Raw genomic sequence first — 27,911 nt, forward strand, 5'->3', positions numbered from 1 at the left:
AGCATAAGCTTCCAACAAAAACAGCAAATTTCTCAAAAAACAATCCAATTTTCCCTTCAGAGAACATAAAACTCACTCTAATCCAACAAGTCAATTCCTCAATATTTGTCTATCCTCAATATTTGACATCACAAGTGAACGTCACCATAAGTATGTATGTAAATCAAGAATATGCACAATATACTTCAGACATTCTCAAAAAACCCTTTCTTTTTATTATAGTTTTGCATTCATTCATGAAGGTCAAAAGACTTGTGGAAAATGTGAAGAATGTAAAAGCTTTAATTTCTTTCCTTCCGTCTTATAAATTCCTGAGGAAGGCTTGCTAATTAAAGAATGCCAAATACTCATTATAAGCCATAGGCACGTTCCATTAACTTTGATAATTTGACTTTTTTTTTGGGAAAAACACACAAAAAGATAATTTTTCCGAGCACAATATTAATCCCCTCTTTAAATAGGTCCGCTTTAAATTTGGGGAATTTTTTTTTCAATATTTATGATGTAATAATCTATTGCCTTCTTTATTTTTTTACTACCCGAAATAACTTCATGCCGGTAATTGCTTTATTTACTTTTTTTTTGGTTACAATTTGAGCGAAGCTGAAACAACCGCTAATGTGGTGATTAATGGTACTTAATTATTATATTTTTGTATTCTCTTCGCTCAAAAAAAAAAACGGATTTCCCAAACGTATTTCGATACTGTTTTGAGTGTGATTAATTTTTTTTTGTGTACACACGTTTTAGTGTCGGCAAAATTGTCGAATGACTTAATAGTATTTCCAACAATTTTTAATATTTTTTTTTGGCAACGAAAAAAGGCGATGACGTGTTGAAAAATTTTGAATATTTCAATATCGAAATTCCTTACTCAAATTTCAGTACAGTGATTCATAGGATGATAGAATTCCTTTCATTCCTTACTACACAAGTCATTGATTTTCCCCTCGTGTGTTGATTTTATGGAGTATATATGTGACTTCTTATGACTGACAAGAGCGCATTTATATTCTCAAATTGCTGTTCTCTTGGGGAACATTGACTTATTATGTTATAGAGCAACGAACTTTTTTGAAAAATGTACAATTGAATTCTTGGAATTTCTAATGTTTAAATCGGGTTTAAGCCCATCTGAACATAATGAGTGAACCAAGTCTCTCATTGACAATTATCTTTTATATGGCTCAAGGCAAGCTCAAGTACATTAATAACAACAATAAAATGGATAACCACAAGTATGAGATGGAGTTAGTCAAACAGACTCAAACAGACTCAAACAGACTCAAACAGACAAGAGATGTAGTCAGTCAATAATTTCCATCCTCTTAGTGAGGGTTCTCAAGACCGAGAATTTAAATAATTCCCTTGTTATGTCTGTATCGGTCTGGGTCTCAGTCTGGATGTCGATCTGGGTCTCGGTATGCAACTCTGTCTAGATCTCGGTCTGAGTCTCGGACTGGGTATCGATTTGAGTCTCAATCTGCATTCTTGTCTAAATCTTATTCTGGGTCTCGATCTCGGTTTCGATCTGGTTCACGGTTTGGTTCTCGTCCTGAGTATCAATCTAAATATTCTTCTAAGTTTTGGTCTCTGTTTGAGTTTCGATCTTGAGTTGGTCTGGGTTTTGATCTGGGTTTTGATTTGAGTCTTCTTCTGGGTCACGGTCTGAGTCTTGGTCTGATTCTTGGTCTGAGTCTTGGTCTAGGCTTCAGCCTGAGTCTCAGTCTGAATTTCTGTCTGGATTTGGCCTGAGTCTTGGACTTGTTTTGGTTCTCGGTCTGGGTTTTGGACTGAGTATCAATCTAGGTCTTGGTCTGGGTTTTGGCCTGGGTTTCCATGTGAGTCTCGGTGTCAGTTTCGGTTTAAGTCTCAGTCCGTGTCTCGGTATGAGTCTCGGTCTGAGTCTCGATCTAGGCTTCAGTTTGAGTCTCAATCTGCATTTCTGTCTGGTTCTCGGTTTGGTTTTCGGTCTGGGTTTAAAAATAGGTATCGATTAGGGTTTTGTTCTTGGTCATTGCCTCAATCTCTGGATCCCTCAAAAAATTCATACCAAATTTTCTCGATGTGTATCACTCAGAAATGGACAGCCACATAAAGCAGGCAACACCACCACACCTCCCATATTACGTCAAAATTATGAAAAATTAATAATTCGTTCGGAAAATTTAATAAGTCACACACATATTTTTTATCATCGGTACTCTACACATCATAATGCAGAATATAAAGTAAAAAATTTCTTCGTTATCATTCCGATGCGAACTTCCTGCACTGCACGAGAAAAAAAATTCCCAACACATTAAATCAGCTCATCACATTTATTTCTTTATCGTACATGACGTACGTTTTAACAGGTGTTTTAAGGTAGTTATCGTGTTACTGAGGGTTTTTACGCTACTATTACTGCTCCATACTGATTATTATACATGGTAATAAAATATGAAAATTTATTTTGTTTTCGTTACAATTGCCACTTATTTGGACAATTAAGTACGGATGCTGTGCCTCTTATTCATCCACAATATGATAAAATTATCTTTATATCTTCATCGTAACGAGCAGAGATTTTTTTTGTGTTGGATATGATTCTAGATATTATTACGGGGGTTAACCATAGTCACGTTTTGTCTTACATTTGTGTACTTTCCAGTCAAGATGATGCCATCTGTGCCATAATAATTTTGTTTACAATTATTTGTTGGATGTGAAATGCAAACAGGTGGTTTGACGGTTATTGATAATGACTATAATTTATGGACTGTCGTAATTTACAATTATTACTAAATTTTTTTTGTAGTTCATCGTGTTAAGGTGCGAAGTGCGCATAGGTAATGTGTTTAGTCACCGAATGACTTTGATTTATTTTTAGTGCTAATGTTTTTTTTTTGATGTTTGCATTAGAACTAGCTTGTGGATTTATATTTAGAGTGTTTTTTGTGGATATGACCTTAGTTGAGGGTTGTAGATCGCAACTTTTATGCAGAAATAATCTAAACTGCCGGCATCATCTTCAAAGTGGGTCAATAATTTAGGTAAGAAACTGTTGAAACGTCTTCAAAGCTGATGAAGACATATGTACTGAGCTATGTCCGACATGATTGTCACAGGCCTTAGAACCGAAGGCATTTCCTACATTTTGGATGTCATTTTGGGTTTTACCTTATGACTCGTTCCAGGCTGTCAGCCTACAATTTTTTAGAATCTTACTTCATATTCCGATTCTTAATGGCGTTTTTGTCAAGCAACGGTTGTTCGTACCATCCAAAAAAAAATTCCCCTGCAAATGGAATTGATTTAATCCAAAGGGTACCCAATGTGTCCGCGATATCTTGTTTTATTAAATTATAACTTACTTTAATGATTGATTGTATGCTTTTTAATATGAAGACTTGAAATCAAAATTCACTTGCACATCACAGACTTCATATGTTTGTATATAACTGTAGATGAGATTACAAATAAACAACTTGATGCAAAAATAGGGTGGCCAGAATATTTTCGCACAAAAATCGGGAGTCTAGTCTTAATATTTAACAAACTAGTTAAATTACGTTTAAAACTGACAAAAAAGTGCAGAAAAGTTAGAAAAAAATATTTTTAGTCCTGGGCTTGAATCCAGGTGTTAGGTTGAACCCAGGTTGAAAAGAAGATGTTCAAAATTTGTCAAAAATTTCCAATATCTGTATGGAGTTTTAGACTTTTTGAAAAATTGGGACATTTTGAGGCTTTGTCGGGACACAACATCAAGACTGAAAAGTACAGCAGCGTTCCGGCAAAAATACAGCAGATGGCCGCCTTACGCAAAATTTGTGCTGAATTGACATATAAATTAAAAAAATTTTAATCAGAATACATGCAAAATAAATAGAAATGATTACTCAGCTCAGTTGTGATGAAAAGTGAAATCATCTTGGAACTTTAAAATGTGTAAGTAAAGCTGATAAATTTGATTAAATCAATTAAAGTAAATAAATAGTGCAGTCAGAATTGCAGTGACTCAAGTTTATCGCATCTTGTGGGCTTAATTTGAGTCAATTCTAACTTTCTTAGTTTTCTGCCTTAATATTTTAATTAAAAGCTATAAAACCTACTCTACGAAATGTATTATACCTTACTGATTACTAAAACGAGCAACACATCATCCCGAAAGGCACACGGCGTAGAAATTAGCAAAAAACCTGGCTCCAAGCCAGCATGAACCTGTCCGAAGTCAAATTTGATGAAATCCGGCTTACGACCAGAATCAAGTCGGTCTGGTATCCGTTATTATCAGTAATTTCTATGCCGTGCATTTCGATGACGTCTTCGACTTCGGTACGACGATGAGTCTTCGACTTCGGTACGACGATGACGTTAGAACCACAACAAAATCGTCATATGACGATCATTTGACGTAGTTTCATACTCTAACAATTTGTTATCAATTTGTCAACAGACTCATCACCACCCGAATCGTTACCATTTCCGTGTCCGCCCCCGCCACCGACAATTTCACAATCTAAACCGAAAATTACGCTTGAATCCCTAAATCCAGCTGAATTTCCATTGAAAGATGTTGAAGGAATTACAGTCAAAAATTGTGCAAATGTCAAAAATGCTTTGGAAGTGCTCGAACAGAGGTGGCTTATTAACAAATTTAAGCAACAACATTCAGCATTTTTAATCAATTTTGAGATCACAAATGACTTGGACGATGCAGACAGCACAAAAATTGTGAAAATATTCGAAAAATTCAACAAGCCATTTTCAATGATTTTATTTAAAGGCACTGAAAGAAGTGAAATTTTTTGGAAATTCAGGAACGAACAAATTTTTTCAATAAATTTTGAACCTGAAATTTTGAAATTTTTACTGACATTTTTGACTCAGTCGATGAAAGTTGATATACATTCAGGAATATCATTGGATACTTTGATTATTTTGAATTCATCGGATGACATTTGTCGACTAAACCTTTATGCACTAGCTGATCCACGTGATTACAATTTACTTATGCTGGCTGCTGATCATGGAGACATTAATGCTGTCAATTACCTCTTTAGACAAGGATTCGATTTGAATATTTTGGTCGCAAATAAAACAGCTATTGATCTTGCATGGGAAAATGAGCATTTTGACATTGTCCTTTTGCTACTTAATGCTAATTCTGTATATCCATCGAAATTCAATGATAAAAAAGCCACAAAGGAGCTAAAAGAATTTGCAAGTCAGGCACAGCAACTGCATAATTCCATAAAAAATGAAAATATTGACGAAATTAAAGACATTTTAAGTCAAAGTCCAAATTTGAGGCATTTTTATACATCCGATAATACTTCTGCAGCTGCAGAAGCTGCAAACTGTGATGATTTAGAGATTTATGACTTGCTTATGTCCAACAATGTCTTTATTGGTCCAAAAGAGGATGTTAATAAAATATTCAAGAATTTTAATTCAGCTCATCGTGAAGACATGCGTGGAATTAACTTAAAGTATGTCAAAAATTGGACAGAAAAGCATTTGATGATCTTGATTGTAAATTCATTTGTTGGACATGACATACCGGATGTGGATGAGAAGCTTGAATATGTCACAAAAGCATTTGAATTCCTTGACAAGACACATCCATTTGTATCATTGATTCTCAAAGTTGTTGCTGCATCGCGTGACTTTAAAATAATTTTCGACATTAAGCGTGACTCAGTCCAGTACCTGAATCCAACAGCTGATCAACATACGAGAGGAGTTTTTCATACATCACGACATATTTATATTGCTGCTCAGCATTTTTTTGATTCCGAAAAGAAACTTGAGGCTTACGGGACATTAATCCATGAATTATGTCATTATGCTTGTCATCTTGTCTATCACAATCAATGCCGTCCTTATTGCAGCACAAATGATGAGAAGATAATTGAAAGATTTAGTGCAGTTACATCCAAGTGTCAATTGAGGGCACATAATGAGGACCTGATTGATATGGTCTTTAAATATTATCCAAAAAATTTACATCATGCTGAATTAATTGTTCGAGTTCCTCACATGATTGTTAAATACTCAAATGACGATAAGAAGCTCAAAGAAAATCAAACACTTTTTTCGGAACTCTTTAAATTTACTGAGGAAGTAACAGCTGATTATATGGAAAAATCACTTCCAAATATCGAAATTAAGGCAGAAGAAGAGATTTTAAAATTTGCGGACCGTACCAAGAAGCAAAAGCGTCAAATTTATAGGTTATGGATTTTTTCAGCATTCTTAACTGTGTCAATTCCGTTCCTTATTTGGTTGACTTGGCGGCTTGCGTTTAATCCAATTGAACCAATTTACAGCTGTGCAAATTTAACAGATGAATTAAGACCTAAGATTTTTAATTCCATTGTCGATTTTCAAGGTGAACATGTGATTTTTGGTGATTTATTTGGAAGGAATTTGACATCATGTGAGTCACTGTCTACTGATGAAATTAGGAATATGTTAAAGGTACTGTAATTTATTATTCTGATTGTTTGGGTCAGGGATGTATACAAGGGAGGAGTTTGATGGGTAAAACGGCCACGTTGGGGTCAAAGCTATCACAGCTGTCAAGTCGGAGTCACCAAGTAGTGTTCTTAAGTCTATCAGATGGGCTGTGAAGTGAAGTGAATCAAAAGATTGCTTATGCATGCATATCTTATTTTAAGAGCTGCAGATAACGTCCCTTTTCTCTATTGATGCTTATTGCTTGTCTCTTAAGCTTAAGTGAAACGCTGATCTACTTTGTGCTGACCGTAGCGCAGCCTCCGGACAGATATGGAGGCTACAATCTCCTTTTGCAATCCACAGTCGCCTCAACTCTCAAAATATGTCTCGTTACGTTCCTGGTCTGGGCTTAAAAGAACTAGATTTGTGTTCCTTGACTATAAGCTTTAGAGTTCGGTCGTGAACCGTAGGTCTGCATTCCCTGCATTTTAAATGCTCAGGCTTACAATTTTTGGTTGATTCTTATAGTTCATCCAAGACAGCTAATTTTGGACGAACCCAACCCCTAATATACTAATTCCTACTAAATTTACAGGTATATGATTCAAATGAAATGAATAAATCACTTAATAAAGCCACAACTGTTTCATACTTCAATCAGTATGATTACAACGGACAATATGATTACGATTCAGTCGAAACATTGGACCAAGGAGATTACAATGGATCTGTTGTCGCAGGACTAAAAATTGGCCATAAAGTGCAGCAAAAGTCTAAAATTTATATAGACCGAACTTTTATGCATGTTTTTATGCACAACAATGAGTACAACTATCCCGAAAAAGCATTTGATGATATAAAGCATGACAAGTTGTTGCTTCTATCTGATGGACCTGGAAATGGAAAGTCAACAACATTTAGAAGAATGGCATTAAAGTTTAAAGAAAATTATCCATTACATTGGGTGTCTTACATTGACTTGAAGCTGCATTTTGAAGCATTTAAGGAACTGAATAGCTATTTAGGGTCAAACATTGATCAGGTGTCTTTTACTCAAGAACTAACTCAATTTCTTAGCCAAAAAATCTTGAACCTAACCTCAAAAGTAGACATGGAAGTGTTCAGACATAAATTCACATCAAATCAGTCAATTTTTCTATGGGATGGACTTGATGAGATCAGTCCATATTCCCTTAATGAGTCATTGAAGCTATTCGAATTAATATATAAATTCACAAGCAACATCCAATGGATATCTACAAGACCAAGCTTCAAGCAATACATCGTCGATAGATTTCCTGTAAATGAGTACCGATTGGCTCCATATACTGAGAAGAGTAGGAATGACTTCATCAGAAAATACCTAAAATCTGAGAAGATGAGCCATCAAAACATCACAATAGCCAAGAAGAAGATCGGATCATTCATAAAGAGATTAGAAAGGCAAGGATCTGATGACTTTTATGGACGGGAAATAATCAGTAGTCCATTGATGCTTAACATGATCTGTAAGTCATATTCACAGTCACAATCACTTGATGCATCCACAAATTTGTACACATTTTTTGAGTTCTATATTAATCAGATGTTTGATATTGTTCAGCAAGAGAAAGGTGATGTAGTCACGAATGACACAAAGCGTATTGAGAGGCAGGAAATGTTTCGGGATATTCATCAGCATTTTGCGATGAAAAGTTTGTTTCCACAGGACTATAAAATAAAGAATATTTATGATCATCATGAAGTTTTTGATCCTAACCATCTTGCAATTATGAAGCTTAGGTTAGCATGGAAGGATGATGAGATATCTAGGTACGGAATCTTATTTCCTGATCCAACCGGAAAGTTAAATTTTGATCATCGAACATTTATGGAATTTTTTGTTGCTCAATATTTTTATGATAAGATATGGAATTTAGGGTACGGTCAAGTGAGTCGGAATGAAGCTAGACTGAGGATTTCGATTCTATTGGAAATTATTGAAACTAAATCGAAATTCATTTATAATGTGATTCTTGACTTTATATTTGGATTTATTGATGCTCATACCAAAGACACATCAGATTCATTTAATGAGGAAATCAGACATGTAATGGAATATGACTACAAAGACTTATTCCAGTCAGTTAATACTGAAATCAGGAACATCGACTGTTATTCAACATTTTTCAAAAAAGATCAAAAAATTCTAGAAATTTTATGGAAAATTGACGAAAATCTAACAAGTTTTCATGAATTTATATTCCTTGGTGTGTTCTATTCGGATTTAAAGGATCTGACGGAAGTAGTTGCTAAATATTTCAACAAAGATGATCAGAAAAAGATTTTTGAAGGGAAATACCAAAATGTTAACTTTTTATTCATCATTTGGTCCAACAGACAAGACAAGAAGTTTGTCAAATATTTTGCAAATGTCACCAACTTTTCACATCAATTAGAATCAATGGAACCGACTTTAAATGCCATAGACTACATCGAAGACTTTATCGAATTTATCAAATCCAAAAACTTTTCTCAACCTGAATATTTCGAATTTTTAGCTGCAAATCTACAAACAATCACTGACAACATACATGCATTAACAGCTGGATTGGATCTTGCTGAAAATAAGTTAAGCAGCACTGAAATAAAAACCTTCCTTCAGCAGCACATGCATAATCAAACTTTACTCGTTACATTAAATAAACAAGATGTAAATGCTGTAAAATTGTTCCTGTCCACGATTGAAAAGTACCTCGACAAGGATGAAATTTCAAGTCTTTTGATGCTAAGAAATACACGATTTATGGACACAGTCTTAACTCCGAATCTTAATGATCTAGAATTTTCAAAATCATATGAAGACATTTGGATTTTTGTCAAGAAATACTTAAGTCTGGAACAAAGAAAATCCATGCTAACTATGAATGATGACACCAGTTCATTGTATGTGCTATACAGCGGTACTCAAATGGAATCATTCCTGTTCTACAAAATGATATTCATGGAAACCTTTTCAGTCAATGAAATTCGAAATATTATGATGACTGTGGATAGATATGGCGAAACTTTCATTTTTGAAGCAATAGCTAGAGGTCGTAGTCTTGAAGTCTTATCAGCAGTCGCTAATTTTATTGAGGAAATATTCAAAGGAAATGATGAGGAACTTCGAAAACTGTTGTCTTTTAGAAGTAAATATAAAGTAGAAACCATTTTCATGAAGTATAGCAATAGGGAATCAAAATTGAAGGCAAAACTTGAACCATTTGAGGATTTAGCTAAGAAAGTCTTTACTGCAGTTCAGTTAAGAGCACTTTATGATTAGTATTCAGTGATTGCCAACCTGTGTGCTGACAAAAATATTATGAATCGTTTGCTGTGTGATGTTTCAGTCAAGACTTACCAACAAGATGTGTCGAGAAAAGTAAAAGCTTTTCCATCACTGGACTAGATATAAATTCAAGTATGGATGCACCCAGGCAATATAAAACAGCAAACCTAATTTTTCACCGTAAATATTGGTCGAAATTACCCGTCATGGGGTGATCAGGACCAGTTAATTCAGATTCAGGGTAGATTGACCATTTTGATCGGCTGGATGGCAGGGTGAGACTCGTAACGCGAATTTCAGTAACTTGGTATCCTACAGAACTAAAATTTGAAGCATTATTTCCGTTTAATTGAATTACTGGCTTGCCACTGGTATGTCTTGGCACACTGGTTGTCCACGACTGGTATAATCATTGTAAAAATAACAATATCGTATAACAAATTGAATTGTGTTCGTATCTCACATTTTAATTTATTACTGCATTTATCTAAATTGAAAATTTTGATTTGTGCTTTTTCTCATTTTCAATTCATTACTGCATTCGCAAAACTATCTAATAAATTGACGCTTGGCCGTACAGATCAGTTGTGATCCATGACCTACCACAGGGACGCCTGAATCAAAAAGAAAATGTTCAAAATTTGTCAAAAATTCCAAAATTTGTATGGAGTCTTCGACTTCTTGAATAATTGGCACATTTTAAGGCTTTGTCAGGACACAGCAGCAAGGCTGAAAAGTATAGCAGTGTCCCGGGAAAATTACAGCAGATGGCCGTCCTTATACAGTATATCATACGACCCTATCTGAAGCATACTCTGTCGCTACCTTCCAACTTGCCAATTTCCGATACCAAGCGCAATATTATCCTTCCTTTATTACTGCACAACAATCTGTATAAATTTGCATGCCAAAACAATTAATTGTGTCATGTAAACCATTTTTTTCAGGTAAATTATTCCAGACTTTTCATCACAAAAATTTTTCAATTTAATTAAACCTCAAATTTTGGTTCCAGCACATTTTCATGATATCCACACAATTGCAATTACATGCATAATTGAAAAAAAATTGCAATAAATAAATTTTTTTAATTAAAACACCCTATCAATTAGGCATCCAGCATAACATGACTTTTACATTATGCACACTAGCTTAACATTACAGTAAATTATGCATGAAAAGATTCTCATTCTCTCAATTCTCTTATTTACACATTTCTCACCCATACAACATTAAAAAATTTTTTTGTTTCTTTTTGTTATTATTAAAAAAAAATGTTAAAAGCGTGCGAGTTAGTTCATCGAGCAGTTCACCTGTAGTTGGTTTTTGGTCGAGAACGGTGCTCAGTCGGCAAAAAATTTGGAATTTTTTTTATGTGGCAAAATTTAAAAAATTTGATTATTTTTGTGTTAAGTTCCTCATAATTTATCTAACAGTATAGATAGGAAAGTTTACAAAGTAAGTATAAAGTCTTCAATTATATCCAATATTAAATTACATTTTCTACATATTAAAATGAATGGAGAACGGCAAATAAGAAGAAGTAAAGTTAAAAAAAATTGAGAGAGTTGAATAAGGCACAGACAAAAAAAAAATGGAAAGAATGATGTGAAAAGACGTACATCTCGTCTTGCAGTGAGACAATTAGAGCTCTAATTGCTTTCATTTACAATTAAATTTCCTGCTATATTATTATTGTCTTAGCATCAATTTTAAGCATACAATATGAATATAAAAAAAATTCATAATAGAAATGAAAAGTGTGATTTGAAAAAGAAAACAGCAACAATGAACAATTTTTTCTTTCGTCTCGTTGCATTCACAAAACAAAAAAAGTTTTTTATTTTTTAGCTCATAATTCTCTGAATGATGTAGTTGGAAATTTTGTCTGTCTGGTGTATTTCCCACATATTAAATTTGTCTTCTATTCATGTTATTGCGGGTATTTCCTTGAATTTTAATTGAAACATGTGTAGATTCTTTTAATTAAACAACAATGTTGTTGGTCTGAAGCAGGGCTGGTCAAACTATGCTTCATGACACAGTTATGCAGTTGTGGGCAACTTTAAAGTTTTCGGGCAAACCTTGGTGATTAGCTTCGACTGAATTCGCATACTTTATACGATTTATGGGATTTCCAAAAAAAATTGGCGGTACACTATTGTGCATAGGTTGCCCAACACTGTACAAGTGTAATCATAGACATGCTCGCATGACACACGCTATAGAAATGTCCGACAATCTTATCCCTGGACAGCGTGAATCTGGCCGCAGGCTAGAATCGATGAATTCGCTCTGAAGCCAGAGTTAAGTCAATTTGGGGCTGGATATTAGGCTATCAATACTCCATGTGCTTTCTTGGATAAATTTCTGAATATCATACCGTAGTCAGGAACTAAAGCAATTTGAAATAAATTTGTTAAGACAGAAAACTGTTGGGATAGTGGCTGAGTAATGCTTTCACACGAGGGTCGGTGTCCCGTCGATTATTTTTAAAAACTCTAAGATCTAGAAGAGGGGAACTTCTTGACCGCAACACGATCTGGTCCAGTTGTTTAAAATCTGACCATCTAAATCTTCATGAATCGTATATAGTGTGTGGTTTTGGTCGAGGTCGGTCGAGTCGATCGATCGAGCTTGTAATTTTAGACAGTACCTTACAGTTCGTCCAAGACTGCAAACCGTGTTTTTTGTCTGTAGGCGTGCAATATTAGAATAATCCAACTAAAACCACTTGTTTTCCAAATTTCATACTAAAATTTTTTATGAATTGCAATGGTGCGCAATCTTTTTGCACCACGACACAGCTTGTTGGTAAGCTACGTATAAGAAATGCGGTTATTGACATTTTCAAGAATTTAGGCGACACACTAGCATGCCGCGGATCACAGATTGTCCTACACTGATGTATGGACTAAATTAAAATTTAATTAAAATTTGTCACACTAATTTTTGATGTTAAAGAACCTTGGTCATGCCTAAATATGCATAAATTTCAAAATTCACACATCATTGTCTTCAAACCCTTGAAAATGTTCAAATGCGCTTCCGTCCGTCACATTCAACCGCAATTTACCTAACGTCTTCTTTAATGATTTATTTCACATTTTAGTTTCCATGTAGTCCATAGTTTTTGCCCGTTGTATTATTTTTTGTCTTATTCCGTTGAGTACCGTGTGTGATATGATTAGCGTTCAGTACTTTATAACCTGTGTATTTGTCATGTTGGTTTCGAGAAAGTTTAATAAAAAATTTTCTTTTTATTATTTTTTAGTGCACGTAAAATGAAAAATTTCATATTTGAATCTTCGTCCACGACAGATGACCGTCTGATGTAACTGACTGCATGGGTGCTAATTTGCTAACTGATTTATCACATTTAATTAATTAGCTCTTCAAACCTACACAAGTGTATGTAAATAGGTATTTTTTTGGAGAATATAGGAAGTGAACAGAATCATCGTGATACATTAATTTTTAAGCATGAGCTAACAGCACATTCATAGATGTAATTTCAAATACAGACAGTAAAAAAAAACCTCTAATTTGACTGCATACATAACAGAAAAAAAAAATATGATGAAAAAACTTGTGATGTTCTAAATTAAAAATTTAATTCCAAATTCTGTTGAGAAATAAAATTTGTGCAAAAAAATGTTGTCGGATCCTGGAATTTTGTGCTATCAGCACTGTAATGCAAAAATATTTTCATTTCAATTGCCCGACGTTTGTCCGCTGTGTAACAAAAAACTTTTGAATGAAAATAATAATTTTGGACTTTTGCCTTTTCGGTGAGTATTTTATACAATTGTGATAGAATTGGGTGGAGGTTGTTTGGATGTTGTGTAACAATGGGTCAGTGCTTCTCATGATGTGGTTCGTGATATAGAAATGTGTTGGTATAACCTTCAGGGAGAGCTAGAATTTTAAATGATGTTGAGACCAAACAGCACAATGTAATTGCTGGGGCACCGATACCTCGCCATATTAACCCCAAGACAAGAAACAAAGTTGATCTGACGGCCCCATGATTGGTGATTTCGATCCCTTAGTTTTACGCAAATTCCAAACGTTCCCTATGCCGTCACTACATAAAATTTTCTGTTATGCTGATGAGCAATGAGCAGTGAAGACATTAGCATCCAAATTATGTAAGATCTCATATTATAAGACTCTTCTCTAGGCTCTTTATTCACAAACATGAAAGCATGAGAAGTATGCGTTATTAAATGTTAAACAACATGCAAACAACCCCAAAATTCACTTTAATATTGACAGAGTTGGAAGCAACATTGCCAATGTGATTCTGAGAAGTAAAATCAATGTCAGATAACATTAACATCAAGTTAATGCTGTAAACAAAATTGTTAACTTTAATTCAATTTAATGCTTAAATAAAAATCAGCTACAGACATGATCTGGAATCACTTACTGTTTTGTGGCTTCATTAACCACAATAGAATCAACTGTTAAGTGCATTGTTTTACTCAAAAACACGATATCCAATTCATTAGGTGCTGTAAAAAATGACAGCAAAAAAAATTATTCACACCACCAGTCATTGGCAACATTTATTTCCAACCTTGGCAATGAAAAAAAATGCTTTATTCATTCAGTAGCATGCTCATAAAATTTCATGCACTGGGTAGCATAATACATTTTTAAAATTACACCTGTCAGTACTTTAAACGATTAAAAATATTTTATTTATTTTTAGATTACCATATCCATTTGTAAGAGCGTCTCAAACGCAAGCTGCTGTGATTTTACGTCCAACAAAAGGAGATTTTCTTAAGTACGTCCTACTTAGAGTTTTAAATTATTTACTTTTTTGTTTATAAGAAGTTTATCTGTAGATTAATATGCAGAGTTGGTAATTAAGTGATTTAGGTTCCTTCTTGAGGCTTCAATTTAATTTACTTACTTACTTACTTGCTTACTTACTTCTCTGGGCGAGCAGGACTATTGTGATCCATGACTTGCTTGAGATGTCGCCTGAATCTTGCTCTGTCGAAGGCTACCGTAATATGAAAAATGCAATATTGTCTCTGTCAACAGCTTCCTTCAACGAGTGTCTTTTGTGTTTCTTTGGACTAAGTCTAAGATACAGTTCTAGACAAATCTTAGACGAATCCTAATGATCTCTGAATTCTATGAGGTTTCTATATTGGACATCAAATGAAGTATCAAAAGTCTGACAAAAGACCGGCTTAACTCTGTCATTGTGGCAGATTTAAACCAAATATGACACCAAATCTGAGTTACACTAGCCTAATGTCAGATTTTGGATTGATTAACCGATTTCTGCTATTCGGGTTGGTGCCAAATGTAGTCTGTCATGCTCTCGTTCGTAAGCGAAAAATGATTAGATTGTGAAAACTACAAGGCACCCAAAATCCGGTCTCAGTCCAGCATGACTCTGACTTTAGACCAGATTCTTTAAAACTCATCCTCAAACCAGAGTCAAGTCGCTCTGTGACTGGATCTTCGATAATTTCTACACTTTGCTTTTCCCGTCCATTTGAGTCTATCCTATAATTGTGACGTTGTTAGTGGAAGACTAAAGTCCCGCAATTTACTATATGTGTAGCACTAAAATTGTCTCTGAGCTCTGCTTGTTAAACAAGTAGTTTGATCTCTAGACTCAACTTTGCTTCCTCACTACCAACACTGCCTTCTTAATCTCACGAATATAAACTATATCCAGAAATAAAAGATTTATCAAGCTCATTAATTAACATTTACTGGACAGTAAATATCCCTTGAAAGTAAAATCGTTTAATAAGCTACAAAATTCAATTCCATTTCCTCCTGAATAAATAATTTAGTATAATTTTGATTAAATTAGGAATTGCTATTTAAAATACACAATGTCACTTAATTACCAAATTATATACCTAATAATGATTATGTCCAGAATCAATTATGCTAATTGATTTGTGTCATTCCATCTATTCCCCTCAAAAAAAAATCTCTTCTAGTGACTACAACAACAAAACTGACCTACATATAGCACTTACAACATCTCAAGGTATTATAGTAGAATTTGATAGGCATGGCTTGAGACGTCATGTACCACGTGATAGTAACAGTTTGTGGGAACAAAGCCTTATCGTTGAATCTGTTTCTGAAGCATGGTTTGAACATTGGGATGAGACACTTGCTATGGTAAATTGAATATTTTTTTGCTTGTTTATCTTGACCAGTGGTGCACAACCTTTTATTTTTCGTGGCACATCTTGAATCGGCACACGATTCATGGCATTTCCAAGAATTATTGACAGCAGAGTAGAGTGTCGCGACACAAAGGTTGCCCACCACTGATCTTAACTGAAGACTGCTTTCTTTCTCCTTTCAAAAAGATGTGTAAACAAGGAATATGGACGGAGGCGACGTACAAAAAAGATACGTACAACTGCTATACATTTGTTTTGACGTTCTTACAAGCCTTAAAATACGGAGAAATAAGTCTTGCTGCAAAAAATCGGTATGGCTCCAATCCTTAAATTACTTTTAATAAGACATAGTAATTAAGACAAATTGTTGGTGCTTAGATTCTTATTATGTTTGTTTTTGTCGTCTATTTTCATACATATAGGACATTATTTTGTGAAAAATTCATTTGCCCAAGAACTGTTGTGGCTGGAAAATATATTAGTTTATATCGTAAAATACGGGACAATGGAAGATACATACATCTTAGTTCAACGGGAAAGAATGGCAATAGAAAATAATGGAACGCAACTGCAAAAACTATAAATTTTAATTTTTTTATGATGCTTCTTTTTTTATTATGTGTATTATGCTTGTAACCGTAAGGAATTTTTAATTTATTTAAACTGTAGATAACTGCAATCATTGCAAATTGAAATTGGTAATCGATTGTGAATAAATATTAATTTAAAAATCTATGGAATCAATGTGAAAAGTCATTTTAATATTGTGTTCTGGTTTTGTTGGTTTTGTCAGGGGTAGAAGGAAGATTATGTCATCCAATCAGGTCATTCTACCCTCTCTTAACCTTGACCTTGACATTGATCCCCTCTCTGAACTAAATTCTACGATTTATAAGCGAGCTGTTCACTTATTACGTCACCATTTTGTAAGAGAAAAAAAAATGAAATTTTGAACCCATCTTTCCCGTCTCGTTTCTTCATCATAAACCTGCTAGGTTCAAGAAGAGAAGAAAAGAAAGAAAGAGTGAGGAAGGGGTGGTTGGTTTGCGATTTTAAACTTGACAAGCGGAGCGTGATATCCAGCGATGTGTGTTATTTGATGACGCTTTGCTAAGTATAGCTTAAAGTATACCCACAGGGCCAGAGTTCATCCTAAAGCTCAGAGTAAACTTACAGGCTTAGAGTATACCCACAGGATCAGATTGCATCCACAAGCTCAGAGAGTACCCACAGCCCTAGAATAAAACCACAAACCTAGAGTTTATCCGCAGACTCAGAGTATAACCACATTATACAATATATTTAAAGAGCTTGAGTATTTTCAAAGCCCCAGAATATACCTAAAAACCCAGAGTATGCCCACAGATCCCAAAATATGCCCATGCAATGTACCTAGCTATAAATTAAGTGACGCGAGCCCAAAAACCTAGTTAGAATGACTAAGAAACAGCGAAAAAGTACTCTAATTCAACTAGACTTTTCCTGGGATCGAACCCGGGTCGTTAAACTCGGTAGGTCAACAACTCTTAACATTACGCCACTGCTACTTTTTCACTGCCACTCATATAATGGTAAATTGTCCAATTAAATCCTAACAGACAAATATACATGCTTTCATTATACAGAAATATCATCCATTACGGTACCTAAAAGCAGTCTCTTAATCTGTTGAGAATATCAAATGATTCAAATTAAAGCTGTAAAATTGACATCTTCATTTACTCAGAATTATTTATCTAGGATCTAATTTTTAAGAAGCTTTAAAATTGTCTCAAAAAGCAAATTCTAAATCAAAAGCTTTCAAATCCATAATCGTTTTAACGTAAACAATTCTCATAACTTTGGGACACTCAGCTATCAACCCAAATATTATAAACAAACAATTTCAGCACTAGAAGTAAATCATGTTGGATAGGATGCTATTTTGATTGTTGAGTTATGTTTTTGATAGATATCCCAGGATTATTTTTATTTCAAAAGCAGAAAATTTTACCTAAAAAAATATTTGGGGACAAGAATGTTCATCCAGCACTTAAACATAAGTGTTATTGCCTTGCCTGATATTTTTGCACATCCCAAATCTTATATAGTCGTACTATGTGAATAAAATGATATCCTGGATAAGATAAGAGAGAGTATCTTGTATATAAAGATATAAGGGGGCTGTTTAGTGGTTCCGGTACTACAAAGTTGAATTCCTGGACTCCCTAGCTACAAAATGGCTCAATGCTCTTCAATCTAAGTCGTCCTCTGCCTACAAAGTGACATTAATAAGGAAAAATAGATTAGAAAATTACATAATGGGTAAAACAGCATTCTAGACCTCCTCATTCGACCTTAAGGCTCTGTACCAAAGTCACGAACCCCCTCGCCCCTGCTAGATGTTACGTTAAACCCGAATAATCCCCAAACAACCCCCAAAAGCAAATTTCTTTGTGTAAATTGAATAAAAAATATAGTTTACTACGATCTGAGCTATTTTTTCTACCGTCAAGAAAGAAATTCCTTTGAACCTTAAAATGTATGTCATGTTTTTCGAGAATTTTATGTAAAGTAAGAGGAAAAAATTGATTTTTTTTTCATAGAAAATCTCAAGAGTTTCACTTCAACAAAGTCATTTCAATAATGATGATAAAGGCATTCAGTTAAAGCTTGAATATTAATATCAAATCTTTTTAATTGATGGAAATACGGAGGAAGAAGAATTGGATAAAATGTGGAGGAAGTAAGTTTTGGACAAAAAATTTGTCAATCTATCTAAAAGTGCTTGAATTTGTGGAGGTTGTGCTCATTCAAACTTCTGTTCCTTAAGTTTGATCTTCAATTTTTAATGGGACTTATTTAAGTTTTAGTTGGATCTGATACAATTTCAACCAGCATACACTGAAATGTTGGATGAATGAAAAGGAATTTGGAGGAAGGAGACTGTCTTGAATCCCTTTATAGTTCCATCTCTGTACCTAAGCTATCTTCTTATTTTATACAATATTTCTTTAATTTATTTAATGCCTTAAAGGCCAAACGTTGTCTTTGAAGTTGAACATTGTTATTCATCCTTAACAATCAACCATTAAACTTTATAGAATGCTTTGATCCATACTTTTCAGCAAAAAGTATCATAATTCATGTTGATGTAGAATTTCTTATTAGACGTCTATCTAAATGTCTCAAATTTCCGAAATAATAATGCTGTCATTAGAAGACACTTAAATATTATGTTCTCAAAATATTGCCTATCCATAATTTTATAATGGACACTTGATCTCTCCCCCAACCCCTCAAGTACTAATTTATTTAAACAATTTACGAACTGCTTCTTCCTTCTTTTTTTTTTCGTCCGTCCTCTTGTGAATTCCGTTTACTTTCAATTTATGGTAATGTAATAAATGCGCCTAACAATTCCAATCTACGATAAATTCCTTCCCATCCACTGTATTTATAGAATTAATGCTTTGTACAACGATTTCCTAATTTAATTTTTGTTGGTATCAAGTAAATTTCCATGAACTTATTTTCACTCAATTTTCAGATCGTTTTTGTTAGTCGAAGATCTTTGAGATTAAATAAGTTGTCGATTACTTTGACACGGGTATAACATGAGATGTGCTTAACATGTCTGAATGAATTTACTTTATGTTTTTGTGCTTGAAATTTTACACTCTTGTGTCTTTAAAAAATCTATGTGATGGTGGGAAAATTTGCTTAAAGCATCAAATTAGAGTAGAACTGGAAATGCCTGAAAATGCCATGAATCGTGTATTGTGTAAGGTTTTGAAATATCTACCAAACCCTTCAATTCTCAAAAATGTCGACTGCTGTTGGAATATGATTCCTGGAATTCTTTTCAACTGAATATCATTCGGAGTGCAATAGCAAGAAATATAGATGCCATGTTGTCGAGTAACCCCGGATAGCTCAGTAGTAGGAGCATGAGACCAGAAATTGTAGGACGTGGGTTTGAGACTCTTTTGGGATATACAATATTTTTCTGTCATATCACCCGTCACGATTCTGTCAGCATCCTAAATAAGTTTCACAAAATTCAAAAGTGCGTCTTTGTCAGCCAGGACCGACCGCCTCAATACCAGTTCCATTTGGCCTTTCCCGTATAAAATACAAAACTTAAAATTTATGCTTGACATTTGTAAAACACATTTATCTAAAGCATATGTGTTGACATGTCAAAAAATTTACATGTGAGACTTTTGGCTGAACCTAAGGCTACAAACCATCTAAAAAGAGCTTGTTTAAATATTTAAATCGCATAGGAGAATTCTCAGAATAATTATGATACATTTTGGATAAATTCATGAATTTTAAGTATGTAGATAAGAGTGGGAAAAAGGATATAGTCATTTGAATATAAATTTCGCAAGAACTACTTTTGAATAAAAACGCAAAAAAAAAAACATTCTGAAGATAAACAGGCTTGGGAATGAACTTTCACATTTTCATATTGAGAGTCTTTTTGGGAAATTTTCGTACTTTTTTGCATGATAAGCACCGTGAAGCAGTCAAAACCGTCTATTGATGATGAAAGTTTTATTACTTGATACGGTTGAATTCATCCATAAAAGATCAATGTAAGCACAAAAAAATATGTCTTATCAGTTCATTTATCGTCTGTTATTCCAAAATGTCTTTAATATTTAGTCCTAAAAAAGGCAGAGTTGGTGGTTGATTGATGTGGAAATAACTCAATTTAAAATTGCAAATATTTATTTTTAAGTATCTAGTCCAGGTCAGATTCAATGAGATTCAGTCTCGAGCCTGAGTTAAGTCGACCTCGGATCGGATTATTTTCCACTTCTATTCCGGGTACTTTAGCTCGCTTTCTAGATCTACGTTAGCAGCTGCACAAACATAAAAACTATAATAATAGTCAATTCAAATGGATTCAACAGCATCCGTTAGGATAAACTACTTACTTACTTACTTCACTGGCGTACAGAGCAACTGTGATCCATGGCCTCTCCTTCAGATGTCACCTAAAACTGGTTCTATCGACAGCTTCCTTCTTAGGGTGAACTACGTTAGGGTAAATTCACACTTTAGGGTATACATCAATAACCAACTCTGTACCAAAAGCTATAACTTTTTTTTTGCCATAATTACACTTTTGTGCAGACGTTCAAATTTCACCTTATCAGCAATAATTTCCACGAGTCGTACACAAGTTGTCAGCATTTGAATGAAAATAACAAAAGATGTCTGTTTGCCTGTCAATTGATCATTTATTAATGATGATATGACAGCGCTAAATACTTGTACATTATTAATAATAGTTCATTATAGGGAAATACGTTAATTTGATTGACTTTCAATGATCATAGAACGATTCAAATGTGAAAGCTTTTCATCTGACGCATGTGCAGTAATGATGTTCCGAATATACATCCAAGAAACTCTATGAATGAACATTATTTTCTCATTTTAAGAATGAAATTGAGTGATAACGGTTTCAGTACGGATCGAAGCTTCAATCGTGATAGTGGTAAAAAGAAAAAAAATAAATCGAGGAACTGTCAACAAGGAATAAAAAGTTTTAAAAAAAAATAAATTTCATTTGTGGATAGATCAACAAGACAAACAGGTCAAATTAAATTACTGTGGATATAAAAAATAAATTTTGTGGATGAGTGTAGAATTTTTGATCGTATTTCTGTGGAAATTTAAGCAACGCAAAACTTGTTTTTTAGTTTTAAAGTGAATATGCCTTAAGGTTCTTAGTAACTGGGTGCAATTGAATGAGTTTTCTGTAATGGAACTTTAACGGTGTATCATTGAGAGTGCAGTGGTAAAGAGGAATAGCCTTTAGGTTCTCAAGTAACTGAGTGCAATAGAATTGGTTTCCTGTAATATCAATTCAACGGCATATTATTGGAAGTGTAATAAGAGGGAATAAAGAAAATGTATAATTTAAGTACGGCACCATATAGTCGAGAATAATCCATAAAAGCTCAGTGCTTGAGTGATACAAATGAAGAAGGATCCGCCACGGAACTTTAAAGACTTCGCAAAACCTCTTTTGTTGACACAAAATGGAAGTTGTCTATTTTTGGCAGCTTTAGGGACACGAAACTAAGGCGAACTTCAATGTGGTATTATCAAAAGATGTTTAACGGAGCCTCCATAGCTCTGTAACGAAAGGCTCCGCTAAACCTTTTTGATTAACACAAAAGGAAAGCCGCCTATTTTTGGCAGTCTTTTGGACGTCAAACTTGCGTCAAACTGAGGCATCTTCTATTTGATATTAATAAAAGATGATTTAAAGCCATCGATTCAAAGCCTCCATAGCTCTGTGGTGGAGTCTTCTTCAATTTTGTCATTTGGGGTCAGAGTTGCAAAACAGGCACCTGTCACAGACAAAACCGTACAATTTCTTGATAATTTGTATGGTTTTGTAAGAAAACCGATAGACATCATTAAGAAATAAAGAATTGGCACTGAATTTCATTCGGATGAATTTTCTTTTGTTCAGATGATAGATTCTATAGTTTCGGATGAAAGTTGGATGAAAATTTGTCTTTGTATCGGATGAAATATTTTAAGTGTCAATACCCTGAAAATTGTACGTTTTTGGCCTTAACTGTTCCTGTTTTGCAACTCTGTTCGACGAGGCATCCAACCGAAAATCCTAAGACGTGGGTTTTCAAATCCCACTCAGGATCCTTTCTTCAAAATTATCCTTCTTCTGTCAGATCAACAAAAACATTCCCCTTTTTACGACAGAACCACATAAAAAATTTAAACATCCCCTACCTTTGCGAAAATTGAATTAATTCCAAAAAGTTAGGCATAATATGAAGCCTTGAAACTTTTTTCTTTTTCGATAATTACTTGAGAATAATTTTCTGGTTAAGAAATAAAAAGTGTTAATTGGAATGATTGATGGCTATTAAAAATAATTATTAGACATCCTGTAAAAGTTTTTTGAGGGCTTTAAGTTTAGTTCGTGTTCTTAACCTTCGAACTTAAGATTTAATTATTGCAATATAAAGCGCTTGTCTAAATTAAGTGGAAGAAAAACTTGAAGTAAAGGAATAAAAGTCTATCAAGGCATGAAAGGCTCTTGATAGACAAAAGAATGAAATTGGCTGTCAAGCTTTTGAGGAAAAAATTAAAATTTTTCCAATGAAATATGCAAATTTAGGTCGATTGATCTTAAAAAAGTGAAAAGTGATTGATATGGAAATGTGAAATTGAAACAAACTGTTTTTACAGTCAAGGCAGTTCCTCGGGAAGCTTTGTTTTATAGAGCAAAGTGGTAGTTTGCTTATGATAACTAGAGTTGCAATTATGACTCAGAGCCTCACTCAGATGTCGTCTGAAACATGCCTTAACACTGGATATCACTTGCCAATTTCAAATATCAAATGAACAACTATCACTAAGGGACTTAAGACTGATATTAAAGCTCTAATTTCATTTCTCGATACATTTTGTATTTGATATCTATTTTCATCAAAATTGTGTGGCAAAAGGAAATGTCCCGAGTAGAAATTAAGTTAGAACTAGACATTGACTAGACATTTACATGCTTTAAACTAGATATAATCCATTTTTGTCCACTCTGGTTATTTTATGTGATAGTTGTGTTCTATTTGATTAAATTTAAATCAATTGGCAGAGTCTGATGGAGTGATGGAGCTAGTAGAGGGTGACAAAGTCAATATGTAAACTGATCTAGTGAATAACTCGATTAATGATCCGACAGGGACACAGTGTAAAAAGTTGGAAAAATAATGTCCACAAATTGGGATGACTCTGGATGGGTTTGAGTCTAATTTGGGATAATTTGGCTATACTCTAGAGTGTAGCTGGGTTATAAAATTATTTTCCGACTTTTCTTACGCTTTGTGCTTTTTTTGGAAGAATTGAGTAGAGCTTCAAGTCAACCCGACTTCATAAAAAATACGAGAATTGAGTTAAAATTCGTAATAAGAACATAAATCTCACAAAAAAGGCTAGAATTGAGACATACTCTTTTTGAGATTTTGCAAGTACTATTCTTGAGACTAAGACAAAGACTTTTCAATCTCAGTCTCGAGATTTGTCTAAATCGAGACTTCTAAGAATGTCCTTGTAGTCTTATTCTCTGTCTTGTTCTTGTTTCTCGATCTAGGACTTGATTTCGTTCTCGAGAATTCAATGAAAACGAGTCTTCAAGAGTCTGTTGGATGTGGAACTGATTATTCATATATTTTTTTAAAACAATTTTCATCAATTTCACATCCTTAAGTTAGGGTGACTAGAAGATTTTCGCAAATTTATCAGGACATTTTGAGGTTTTGTTAGGACACAGCAACGGACACAGAAAGGGAGGCAAAAATACAGCAAATTGCCGCCCTACCTTAAGTAGAGTTCAACTATTAGGAGGATTTTTTTATTTTTCTTGAAAAACTCTTAAAGATTGAAGATGTTTCTCGAGTGGACCAAAAAACGTTATAACTAGTTGATGGCAAGTTGATGTCCCGTTGATGACTAGTTCTAACGTATTTTTGTCCGCTCGATTTTTTGACGTTGACGGGCCATGATCCTCAAAATTAAATTGTCAAGCCAATGTCCATTTAATAGACAAAAGCTAATTTCCAGCCCGACCACAGAATAGAAACATCAATTAAATTCATAATATATTTCAAAATGCATCATCTGACCTTGCAAAAACTGTGACTTTTAAAACCTTTTTTTCATGCATAATTGATTTTGTGAATGAAAATATGTGGTTGCCTAGGTTAAATTAACCGCTGCCTGCTGTCGATGTATCGAATATCATTTTATAGCTGATAAAAAAAAACTGAATAGAGAATCTATAAATAAATTGATAATTGCATTTTCCATTCGAAGCATACATACCAGGAGCCTTAATTAATATTATGTTGCTACTAGGTAATTTATGGAAGCATTTTCGTGTCAATTCCGTGAACTTTATTTAAAAATTTCTTGTGAAAAAAATAAGAAAAATTGAAAAAATAAGTAAATATGCTTCGGGGGTTGTTCCTTCCTATTGGAAGGATATAGAGTAATGAAGTAATTTGAATTTCGGTTCTTCTTTTCCATTCTCATTGAATTGAATTGAAACTCACAAGGAGATGATGATAATAACAAAAAAATAGCAAGAAAACCTTTTCATTTATTGCGGGACAAAAGGATTCTTTATTAACTTCATGTACCTTGGAATGGATTTGAAAAGGATGTTGAATTAGTTATGAACTTTGTCAATGCGATTTTTTTTGAGGTTTTACTAAAAATAAAAGTTCTTCTTGGAAAAATTCAATCAGCAGTTTTTAAAAAATCACATCCTTTTGGAAGCTATCTTTAGGTTTTTGGGAAGTTTTTTGCTTAAAAATGTAATTTTATTTATTTAGAAGGAGGATGCCGGAAGCATTCTTGTAATGAAATAGAAAATACTTTAGCCCGAGCGACACAAACGAAGGGGGCTTCGTCATGGAGCTTTTAGGGCTTCTCTAAAGCTCATCAAAAGTCTTAATTTGGATGCAACGAGTCTAATGGCTTCGCTAAAGCTCGCAAGTGGAAGCCACCTTCATCCAGAGCTTGAAGTCGACTTGTACTTGAGATCGACTGGGATTTTGTATGGAAAAATGGATTTGGTTTCGTATAAAATTCAAGTCGACCTCGAGCTTCCCAAAAGGACTACTTATTGGCAGATACGTAATAAAACGTTCAAAAATTACGAAATTCTTAACAGGAAAAGATTTAAATTAAGCCTTATTGGAATCTCTACTTTACAATCCTTTGTGGAAACCTTTAAGGAATCCTTTGATATGCCTCAATCATCCATAAACAAACACTTTACTAGAATCAAACTTTATGGAAAAATAACAAAGCTTGAAAAAAGCTCATTTTTCAAGTGAAAAAAATCTTTCAAAGTCGACAAAAGAAAATTTTCTTAAGAATTTTATAGTGGATTTATTTCCTTTTATTTCAAAAATAAAAAATCTCTTCAATATTATCATTTCAATAGAAAAGCATCAACACCTGCTGTTATGCTTTTTCTTCTTCTTTATATCTGTAACTCTATCAATCTAAATGAAAATTTTTACTTTGTAGCTCAGACATTTTACAGTCGAAGATGTTAAAAATTATACGAAAATTTGTAATATTTTTCTCCCAAAAAGAGTTTAAAGACTTCTTAGTTCCTTTGTTGTCTCACAAATGCTACATCATCGACATAAATCTGAATCACATTAAATTTCACAGAAATACTAACTTTTATGGATTTTTTTGCCAGTGTTGTTATCAAGGATGTTGATGCTAGATTGAAATATTAGACATGTATGAGAATTATGTCTCGTCAAGCTTGAGCGGCACGATGCAGTGAACTTTATATTTTGCCGTAAAATTGAGGAAAATGTCAGCCGTCATGATTCCGTCAGGGCTACTGAGTGTCTTGCTGTACACACGGTGACATATCGATGGCCTTGCAAACATGCTGTGTTATCCGAGAAAATAATCATTCAGTTATAGCTTCATATTACCCAAACAACACAGAAGAGTAGCTAGAAAACTTCAATTTGATCCAGGATTCTTTAATATTCTAAATATGTTCGCATCAGAGTTTCGAAATGTACGAATATCCAGTAATAGACGACGACTGAACAAGATGTTGTCAGATTCTAGTACAAACCCGATTTTTTACTTGTCTGGATGTCTGAAAACTCAAATTTCAAATGCTGAAATGACTTTAAGTTAGAGTTTGTCTAAAACTGTGGAACTGCAAACAAAGAAACTCAGGGCTACTGCTTAGGACGAACTTTAAACTACAGCCGAGAAATGCAAGCTCTGCGCATCTAAAATGCAGGTCTGCAGTTCTTGGAAGAGCCCTACTGTAAGTTGATTAGACAATTCCAAATCTCAGTAAATCCAGACTAATCCTCCATCTAAATAACAACACTGCTATTTATCCATTCAATGATTCTCATTACATTTATAAAATTTCACACTCATTTCCCTTATATTCTTAGATGACTACGAGAAATATGTTGGAAATATGCTTTCAAGCAATCATCATGAATGCAAAAAGAAGCATAGAATCAAAATAGGATTATATTAATGCCTTCAGACTCAAAAAAACATTATTTAATATAATAATAAGTATGAGATGAAATTATATAAGTGAACATTACATAAGAACATGATACAATGTGAATTCAATTGCCACACATGAAGCTTTATCACGTTTAACAGAAGTGACAAAAAAAAATAATTGGAACAAAAAGAGAAATTCATTCAGTCAGAATTATGCAAGATGCTGATCTATATTGTGAAAAAATGTGAAAACAGTCATCGACTGAAACGTAAAAGATAATCCTATGGCATGTATGGGATTCAGTCATATTGAATGCAGTCCTGGAATTGAAAGAGAACTTCCTAATAAAGAATTAATCAGTGTCATTAAGCCAGAATGAATAATTTAAGTGACATAATTTATGATGCCGAAATTGATGACAATTCACATCCAAATTATTACATTGGACTTGGTGCAAATAAGATTGAAGTTTATAAGAAATATCTTAAAAATCTGAATCTATCAAGTACGACCAATTTAAGTGATTATGTAGTACGTAATTATGCTAAAATGCTATTCACGACAAATTCAACGACACAATTTGATGATAATGTTAATAATTATGAGATGAATTCAGATGTTATATCCAAATCTCATTCATTTAGTGCTGCAAATTCAATGGTTGTACTTATTGTGTTAACAGTAATTTATGTGATTATTTTTGTGCTTGGTGTATTGGGTAATGTTATAACATGCATTGTTATTGCCAAAAATAAGTCAATGCACACGGCTGTCAACTTTTACCTATTTAGCCTTGCTGTATCGGATTTGTTATTGCTTTTATCTGGTAAGTCGATGAATTTAATTGATTATTAATGGATGGAAGGTTGAAGCTTTATTTAGAAAGGTTTAGAAAGATGCGAGTAGTTTAAGTTTATGTCCTAAAATGGAG

At 33.8% G+C, this 27,911-nt stretch overlaps 3 protein-coding genes across 4 annotated transcripts in view; all 3 read left to right on the forward strand.

The window, feature by feature from the left end:
* Window positions 1–3,826: 3,826 nt before the first annotated feature.
* On the forward strand, window positions 3,827–10,170 carry LOC139095489 (uncharacterized). Its single transcript, XM_070646843.1, has 3 exons — window positions 3,827–3,930; window positions 4,439–6,465; window positions 7,040–10,170. Exons 1-3 carry the CDS (start codon window positions 3,927–3,929, stop codon window positions 9,746–9,748), a joined length of 4,740 nt encoding a protein of 1,579 aa, XP_070502944.1. The 5' UTR covers window positions 3,827–3,926; the 3' UTR covers window positions 9,749–10,170.
* Window positions 10,171–11,046: 876 nt separating this feature from the next.
* Window positions 11,047–16,670, forward strand: LOC139095293 (MKRN2 opposite strand protein). Its single transcript, XM_070646597.1, has 6 exons — window positions 11,047–11,212; window positions 13,029–13,545; window positions 14,472–14,549; window positions 15,736–15,922; window positions 16,117–16,241; window positions 16,353–16,670. Exons 2-6 carry the CDS (start codon window positions 13,409–13,411, stop codon window positions 16,486–16,488), a joined length of 663 nt encoding a protein of 220 aa, XP_070502698.1. The 5' UTR covers window positions 11,047–11,212; window positions 13,029–13,408; the 3' UTR covers window positions 16,489–16,670.
* A 4,737-nt stretch (window positions 16,671–21,407) lies between these two features.
* The window catches only part of LOC139095490 (pyrokinin-1 receptor-like), a 35,515-nt gene continuing 29,011 nt past the window's right edge, over window positions 21,408–27,911 (forward strand). For both annotated transcript variants that reach the window (XM_070646845.1, XM_070646846.1), the window contains exons 1-2: window positions 21,408–21,523; window positions 26,916–27,806. In XM_070646845.1, the coding sequence (XP_070502946.1) occupies window positions 27,356–27,806 (451 nt within the window). In that variant the 5' untranslated portion in view covers window positions 21,408–21,523; window positions 26,916–27,355. The remainder of the gene's footprint in view (window positions 21,524–26,915; window positions 27,807–27,911) is intronic.

This window comes from Chironomus tepperi, unplaced genomic scaffold, assembly GCF_022539635.2.
Source record: "Chironomus tepperi strain 1889 unplaced genomic scaffold, CSIRO-AGI_Ctep_v1 contig_364, whole genome shotgun sequence".
NCBI lineage: Eukaryota > Metazoa > Arthropoda > Insecta > Diptera > Chironomidae > Chironomus > Chironomus tepperi.

Bases quoted from the DNA above. Each gene is read 5' to 3' on its own strand.
- LOC139095293 (XM_070646597.1), top strand. From the start codon at position 13,409: ATGTTGTCGGATCCTGGAATTTTGTGCTATCAGCACTGTAATGCAAAA. The intron at 15,923-16,116 runs GTAAATTGAATA...CCTTTCAAAAAG, and splicing joins GGGATGAGACACTTGCTATG to ATGTGTAAACAAGGAATATG. The intron at 16,242-16,352 runs GTATGGCTCCAA...TCATACATATAG, and splicing joins AGTCTTGCTGCAAAAAATCG to GACATTATTTTGTGAAAAAT.
- LOC139095489 (XM_070646843.1), top strand. The intron at 6,466-7,039 runs GTACTGTAATTT...CTAAATTTACAG, and splicing joins AAATTAGGAATATGTTAAAG to GTATATGATTCAAATGAAAT.